The sequence below is a fragment of the Mytilus galloprovincialis genome, chromosome 4, assembly GCF_965363235.1.
Source record: "Mytilus galloprovincialis chromosome 4, xbMytGall1.hap1.1, whole genome shotgun sequence".
Lineage (NCBI taxonomy): Eukaryota > Metazoa > Mollusca > Bivalvia > Mytilida > Mytilidae > Mytilus > Mytilus galloprovincialis.
The window spans coordinates 36,584,909-36,593,764 of NC_134841.1; the positions used below are offsets into that span (position 1 = coordinate 36,584,909).

The following is an 8,856-nucleotide window of genomic DNA, read 5'->3' on the forward strand; positions in this document are numbered from 1 at the left end:
GGTTTATATAATATTGTACAGTGATTATTAACTTAGGACTGCAGCTACCTTGCATCTGTTTTCTGCTCTTTGGTCGGGTAGTTCTCTTTGACACATCCCCATTTCCATTCTCAATTTTTTCTCATTCTGTATTTGAATTCTTTAATTAAATTGCATACTTTTATCCACAAGTTTTTTGTTATCCCCAATGTTTTGTGTATAATAATTTTCATTTTAAAGGTTAAAAGGGGAATAACTCTTTTTTATTGTTTATTATGTGTATGCAGCTTTTAGCCCCAGGTATTTCCTTGTATCAAATTTATCGTAGAAGATGCCTAAGGTGCATTTGTATACACCAGTGAGATACTTTTTAAGTGGAGTCATCCTAGGGTAAAATGCTGTCTTCAAAAAGACATTCTTATCTTGCTTTTACATTTAAGTTTTGAATGATAGCCATATAGTTTTTCTACAACAATGAATATGCATATAAATAGTCATTTAATAGACTATTTTCATAAAATGTACAATCTTTCTACTCTGGCATTTATATTTTTCAATAGGTTACTGTAATTTATTTGCTATGTAATAGTACAATCCAGTTTTTATAACTAATTTATTAACAAGTACATCGTTTGATGGTCATACAAATGTACTACAGAATGACAACATGTCAGGCCTCGACAATAACGCTTGTCCGATTGTCCGGTACCAGAGGGAAAAAAGGTCGGACAAGTAAAAGCTGCATCAAGCTTGTCCGTCGGGACAAGTACATTATTATTCTGCAGAAAATAAATTTAATCCAACTTTGATGAACAAAGTTATTATAAACAAAAAAAACAAGAAAACAAATATTAATTTGACATGTTTCTGTATTCTGTTTATTCAAATGCAAAGCCTTTTTCTTCAACATGTTTACTTGCAATCGATAATTTTTAACTGGTTCTTTGTCGGGTACTTTTTAACTATTTGTCAGTTTGTTTTAGATTTATAAGTTTGACTGTCCCTTTGGTATCTTTCGTCCCTCTTTTACTAATCCGAATCAATGATGCGCTTTGTAGATAAGGTAACTTTACAGGACAGTTCGTCACCTCGAAAGATTCGGCTCCAAGTTTAATAGACAGTTTGGCACCGTAGGATACATATTCAGTAGACATGATTGATAGAGTTTGTCAAGGCAGGAGACATTTCGGGACCAAGACAAAACAGTACCCCATTTTGCTACCTTATTCTGTTCCTTATAATAAATACCATACCGGTAATTTTTTTTTTTATTATAAAATTCACAAAATCATATTTGATCATAAGTAGAAAAAAACAATACTTGCAATATGGTGACCTGTAGTTGTTAATTTCTGTGTCATTTGGTCTCTTGCAGAGAGTTGTCTCAATGGCAATCAGACCTTATGATGGCTTATCTTCTTTTTTTTATTGATTGCAATGAATAAGCTTTTTTCAACTTAAAAAAAACACAGGATACAAACCCAATGAGTGTACATTGGTCTATTAGATGGTGCCTCATGTTTAGAGTCTGATGAGACTGGCATTGATGAAAACCAGAACCTAATTCCTGTGACATGACTAGTTTCGCAGTTGTACTTGACTTATATTTTTGAAAAGTATTTCAAAAGAAATAAATCAAATTCTGTTATATTGTTTAAATTCGTTTTGCTCATTTTAATCAACTAAAAATATAAAAAGATTATTTTTAATAGAATTTTTTTGGACAAGTAACAATTTCATTCGGACAAGTAAATTTTGGTATGTACTTGTCCTACAGGACAAGTTGGAAAAAAAGTTATTGTAGAGGCCTGCATGTGTTTAAGAACTTCAATTGATCTATTTAATTATGCTTATTTAAAAACGTGCAGACATGTGAGAGTTGCTGATCTGTCAATTATAATTACTCTAACAGATGAGACGGTAATAAAGTGTGGTGAACTTATAACAGTTACCTTCTATGCAGTAGGACATATGGGTACTCAGTCAAGTAGGAGCAACTTAAAGGAGTAAAATCAAGCTGGAGCAGGAATTAAACTGTTGAAGATTTAAAATCCAGAGTCAAAACTCAAAAGTCCTTTATATGAAAATGGTTTTTTGAAGTTTCATCTCATACTTTAACTCAGAATACTCAAGATATGATAAAACTAATCAATTAAAATCTTGTATGTGCATAAACATATATTTAGTTTTATAATTTCAGGCAAAAAATTCTTAGTACTGCTTTTGAATTACATACCAGGAAGCCCATTGATGTACCATTGGTCAAAATTAAATAAGACTACAGTGATTGAACAAGTGGGAGAAATGGTAGCTAATTTACACAACACATTACAGGTGTGTTAATCAGGGAACGTTCGAGTCATTCACAGCTCCTTTGTAATTTCTAATATGACTGCCCAATATTTGCTTGGTTAAAAAAGTTATGATTAAATGAATTGAAAGAGAATTGTATAACTAGTTATTTTCTGAATTAACAAGCTTAAGTTTCTGTTTAATATGGAATTAAGTGTTAATTATGAAAATCTTACTTGGTGTTTTAATGCTTTTAGTATAAAACAACTCTTTACAGTACAAGTTGTGATTTATATTTTAGACTTTAGATCCTTCATTGTTGGCTGTAGAGATAGACAAAGAAGATGCATGGGTCCTAGAAAATGCCAGAGTTATGCTAGGATATTTAATTGCAATCAAGGTACATTTTGTACTACCATAGGTAACAAGTTTTCTTATAACATCCTTCTGGAGAGTTATCTCACATTTTAAATTATTTAATTTATTTATACTACTAGTAAGGTCTTTATCAACTAGATATATATTATTTCCCAATAAGTGGCTGGGACTTTATTATGTTACTTTGGAAACTAATTGTTTGACTAGACTTTTTCAAAACGTACCTGTGCATATTGACTTGACTAATTAGAATGGAACTGCATATTGATGAATATGCTGATTCTGAATTTGTGAAGTTTTATAGATATATATCTTTATTCTCATAAAGCCAATGCATAACATCAGTACAGAGATAACAACAATAACTATTTACAATATATACAAAACAAGGAGAGAGGTTACAGAAGTCACTAGCCAGGAGGTCAAACACAAGTATTTATATTTTTTATAAATAAACAAAGTTTCTTCAGGACTGGTTTTCGTGTACTCGACATTAGGTCCGAAAATTTAATTGTATCATGTCGTTGTACAATATAGGAGGATAAATACTCTGTACGTTTTTGATCGAAAAAAGTACATTCCAATATATAGGGATATTCGTCACTAATTTGTCTATTTTTACATAGATGGCAAACACGGTTTTCTCTTAGTACATTTTGCTACCTTAGACAAAGGTTTGTAAAATTGTACTACAAATAAAACAACCTCATTAAAATCTGCTGTTAGCTTTCTTTACAATTCATTCCACCCTATTACATCGATTTTAATGAGATTGCAAAAAAAAGTTTTTGCACATTTTTTTTAATTTAATTTTCTATTTTAGGATGTAAATGAAAGGGAGATAATAGAGTCAATAATTAAACAGTTTGTTAACATGATGGAGCAGAATGATGAACATTTTACAAGAGGTAATCATGTTATCTACTGTAAATTCAGAAATTAATCCGAAAAATGTGACAGAGTAATAATTGCAATAATTTAAACACTCATTTCAAATTTTCTTTTATGAATTCAACAGGATTTTTCTCAATTTAGCAAAAATTAAAATGGCATAAATTTTAGTCTATTACAAAATCGCAATAATAAATGCACGCAATAATTTCTGAATTTACAGTAATTATTGGTATGGTTGATCTATGATTATTAAACCACCTTGGTCTGGAGCTATCAAGTTAACATTAAGGTCATAGTTTTGAACCCAGACTGGGTAAAACCAAAGAATTGGTATTTTCTGTTTCTGAACACTGCTAACCATACAGAAATAAGTAATAAGAGGTAAGACTTCATGGCTTGAAGTCACAGTAATGTAACCTAGAAGGATGAAATGCATTCTAATTGTTACCCTGTAAACTATCACATAGAAAACCTAGGTCAACATGTGGCCTAGTTAAAAGCAGGTTTCTTATCCTTTCACATTAAAATCATTGGATAGAAACAGCAATAACAACCAATTAATTACCCACTCCCAACGTGAGACAGACACAAATTTGATGTGGTTAAAAATGTTTGGAAGCGCTAAACCCTCCCCCAACCTTCAAGATTGGTTAATACATGACACTTGATGATCGTATGCATTACCTTCTTTTCAATCATGCTTATTTCAAAATTGAAAATGCTGCTATTTTGTGGAAGATTTGTAAAGATTGTATACTATCATAAGGTATATTGCTGTAGTCATGTATTTATATTTTCTTGTACTTTTACAGGAATAGTTCATGGAGATTTACATGATATGAATCTAATTGTGAACTGGAAAGATGGTCAACTTCAGCCGCATTGTAAAGCTTCTGGGAATTACACAGTTAAAGATCTATTTGGAATAATAGACTTCAGTGATATGTGTGTTTCCTGTTATATTTATGAAGTCGGACAGATAATTCGTGATTTAATGGTTTCAACATGTCCAGATAATTGTTATAGTGTGGCTGTGACGTTTTTGTCGGGTTATTTGAAATGCAGAAAATTAAATCAACATGAACTGAATATTTTGTACTTTTCTATAATGACAGCACTTTGTCAGTATTATGTTATAAGTGAATATAAATTTCATGGACAGACGGACAATGAATATGCAAAAGAAGGTGCAAAAGAAGCATGTCAATTAATAAAGGCATTCCATAGTATGGGTGATACTTTTATGTCATTTTTGTCCAAGTTCTTACAAAATGAATTTAATATTGATTTGATACATTCCACATAGGTAATAAAATTAAATGAGATTCATTTACACCTTTTTATTTCTGGAGAACATTTTGTGTGTAAAAGACTGAATATGTATGAAATGTTGCCACTGGAGTATTGGACATTAAGCAATAATATAGACCATAATTTTTTGGAAATTGCAACACTTAAATTTGATGCCATACAATAATCACTATCATTGTGTGGCGTCTGACATTTTTTCTTGTGATGTCAACCTTATACAAGAACGACTGTGATGTCCAGTTATGGCTGACATATAGCAATAAGGTCTATCAATTATCTAGTTTTACTGTTGAAAAGTCTTTCTTGAATTTAATTGTATTATCTGTGATCAGGTAGGTTTAGAGCTTGTCATGTGGTAGACATGTTTAACCTGTGCTTCTGGGTTGTTGTCTAATTGAAAAAATATTTGTACTGTTGCAGGGTAAAGAAATCACCAATCAATCATTATCAAATACCTCACATCTTTTCTTAACAACAATCAATGACAAATACTTCACATCTTTTCTTAACAACAATCAATGACAAATACCTCATCTTTTCTTAACAACAATCAATGACAAATACCTCACATCTTTTCTTAACAACAATCAATGACAAATACCTCACATCTTTTCTTAACAACAATCAATGACAAATACCTTACATCTTTTCTTAACAACAATCAATGACAAATACCTCACATCTTTTCTTAACAACAATCAATGACAAATACCTCACATCTTTTCTTAACAACAATCAATGACAAATACCTTACATCTTTTCTCAACAACAATCAATGACAAATACCTTACATCTTTTCTTAACAACAATCAATGACAAATACCTTACATCTTTTCTTAACAACAATCAATGACAAATACCTCACATCTTTTCTTAACAACAATTAATGACAAATACCTCATCTTTTCTTAACAACAATCAATGACAAATACCTTACATCTTTTCTTAACAACAATCAATGACAAATACCTTACATCTTTTCTTAACAACAATCAATGACAAATACCTTACATCTTTTCTTAACAACAATCAATGACAAATACCTCACATCTTTTCTTAACAACAATCAATGACAAATACCTCACATCTACTTTTGATTCTGAGAATCACAGGTCAATTTACATTTTGCTTTCATTGACATGCTTTCACTTTTTACTTTGGAATTTCCTGTTGGAGTGGTTCTCTACATTTTTTTAGTTTCTAGCCTGTAACAGCTGATTATAATCATGCAAATATATCCTGGTAAACATGATTTCTCAAATGGGTAATTTGTAATAATTAAAACAAGAGGCTGTCACAACGACAGCAAACCGGATTTATTAACATTTATTTGTGTCCTGGCAATATCACAAGAACCATTACTGATGAATGGTGAAAGTGAAAATCGTCAATATCAAATTTGACCTCCATTTTGTCATCAGTATCAACATATTAAAATTTGAAAAGCTTAGATTGAATGGTTCATGAGTAAATGCAACAACCTGAATGGAAACGCCATTTTACGATCTTTCAAGAACCATAACTCCTGAACGGTAAAAGTCAAAATCGTCATTATTGAACTTGACCTCTATTTTGTCATCAGTAACAACATATTAAAATTTCAAAAGCTTTGGTTGAATGGTTCATGAGAAAATGCACGGACACGACGGGAAAAACCATTTTTCAATCTTTCAAGAACCATAACTCCTGAACGGTAAAAGTCAAAATCGTCATTATTGAACTTGACCTCCATTTTGTCATCAGTAACAGCATATTAAAATTTCGTAAGCTTTGGTAGAACAGTTCATGCATAAATGCACGGACACGACTGGAAACTCCATTTTTCTTCTTTTTTTTTTTTTTTTTTTTCAACTTCAGATACTTTATTTCACTATAATAGTTGTTAACAAATCCCCTTAATGTTACAACAATGGCACTAAGGTTCTGCCCTGTATGGTTAATTACCAATAAAACCAGGGGATTTTATTGGCAAACTTTTTATAATTCTACATAGTATTGCGTGTTAGTTACAATTTACAGAGTAATAGCTGTCTACAACATGTGTGCATTACTTTACTTAACAATGAAAAAGAAAACGGAACTTTGACCGTTTTTTGTTTAGCTTTTAGTTTCTGATTAATCGACAGTGAGAGAGCATGGTTTCGATCAGATCGATCAAGAGGTCAGTATAATCGAATTATGATTGTTTTTTAGATAGTATCTTAGCATTCAAATACACTTAACATTGAATAATATAATATATCTGATATTCAAACAAAAAATTAAAGAGCAATTTTGTTTAGAAATTTTTCTTCTTTTTATTTCAATGAAATTTTTGTGATTCTCAAAAATCTAGGTCAATCAAATGTAAACAAGACAGACCGAAAATCAAATTTCTAAAATTTTTCTTTGAAGTTTTCTCAAAAAGGAATTTTCCGGATGATATAAAATTTGTGTATTAATTTCGTTTTTTAGAACTGACATCATATTCACATATTTGGTTCTCTTTTCTGATAAATAAAAGCATTTATAAATCACAAAGCAAACAATTGTTATAATATGATTAAGTACATAATATTCCACATCTTCAATTTTGTACCCTGTTACAAGATTTTTCAGACAAAAAACATGTTGACCATAAATATTTGGTGTAATAATTTTCAATAATTTTTTACCCATGTGCATTCAAAGAAAAAATGATTATAGCTATCAGATTTGAAACATAGCTCACAGTTTTCACTATTAATTACCTTCCAGCGATACAGATTATGGTTAATAGCTAAAATATTATGCAGTAGTTTCCATCTAAACATTTTTAATCTATTATCTTTTAAAAAAAGAAAGGTAAAAGATAGATTTTTCTTAATGAAATATATGACATTTTCGCCTGAAAGTTGTTTTTTCCATGAGCAAAAACCTACTGGAAGCTCTTTATTTGACCTGATTATAATATTATAAATTTCTTTAAACTTAATTTTATCTAGATTGTAATACAATCCATTACAAAACATTTTAATGTCTTGTGTTATGTTGATTTTAGTATGTTTTGATATATTGCTCTTTAATTTTTGGATCCAAATTTTGGGTAAAGCTTTTCGAAGAGAAATTAATTCCGCGATCCAATTTTGTTTCTTTTTAAGTTTATCTAATATTTTATGAGAAATTTCTCCTTTATCGTCAATAACATCATTAACAAAAATTATGTTTTCCTTTACCCAATGACTATAATATAAACTTTTGCCACATGTTTTTATATATTGGTTTCCCCAAATAACTTGCTTTCTTATTTCCCTATAATTATCAGGTACTTTTGTCTTCCCTCCTCCATTTTTAATCCAACATTTCAAAATTTCAAGGTAAAATGTAGGTAAGTTTTTAAGGTTTTCTAGTGACTTATGAGAATTAAGATTCATTTTAAATATTAAATTATTTTCCCCAAACTCTCTAAGATAAAAAGTAGGTATGATTTTCCAGTTAGCGCAAGTTTCATCAGTTAATCTTTTAACCCAATTTATTTTAATAGCTTCGATATATGCATCAATATCTGTCATTTTTAATCCCCCTTCAATATAATCTTTTCTTAACACTAAGCGTTTAATTTCTCGCTACCACCCTCCCATAAAAAATTAAATAAGATTTTTTTAAATTGACTTATAATTTCACTGCTTAGATTTATCAATGAAGCAACATATGTTATATTGGGAATAACTAGTGTTTTAATTATAGTTATTTTTCCTATCATACTCAGTTTTCTTTTCTTCCAATCATTTAGTATCCTTTCTGATTTTTCCAAATTTCTATCTATATTAAGTGTTTCACATTCTTTTTTGTTAAGGCCAAAATAAATGCCAAGACTTTTCACCTTATCTTTCCAATTTATACTTTCAAATTTGTCTTTGCAGTGTTTTAGTTTGCCTAACCATATACCTTCTGTTTTGTTTCTATTGAGTTTAAGTCCTGAAAAAGATCCAAAAGTTTCTATTAAATTAAGTGCATGTTTTATTTCATTTTTAGATCTTAACA

General features: G+C 30.0%; 1 protein-coding gene across 8 annotated transcripts in view; it reads left to right on the plus strand.

Moving 5' to 3' along the window:
• LOC143072029 (hydroxylysine kinase-like) overlaps nt 1–4,872 on the plus strand; it is a 43,771-nt gene extending 38,899 nt beyond the window's left edge. For all 8 annotated transcript variants that reach the window (XM_076246795.1, XM_076246799.1, XM_076246796.1 and 5 more), the window contains 4 exons: nt 2,180–2,313; nt 2,573–2,671; nt 3,473–3,557; nt 4,356–4,872. In XM_076246795.1, the coding sequence (XP_076102910.1) occupies nt 2,180–2,313; nt 2,573–2,671; nt 3,473–3,557; nt 4,356–4,849 (812 nt within the window). In that variant the 3' untranslated portion in view covers nt 4,850–4,872. The remainder of the gene's footprint in view (nt 1–2,179; nt 2,314–2,572; nt 2,672–3,472; nt 3,558–4,355) is intronic.
• The last annotated feature ends 3,984 nt before the right edge of the window (nt 4,873–8,856 follow it).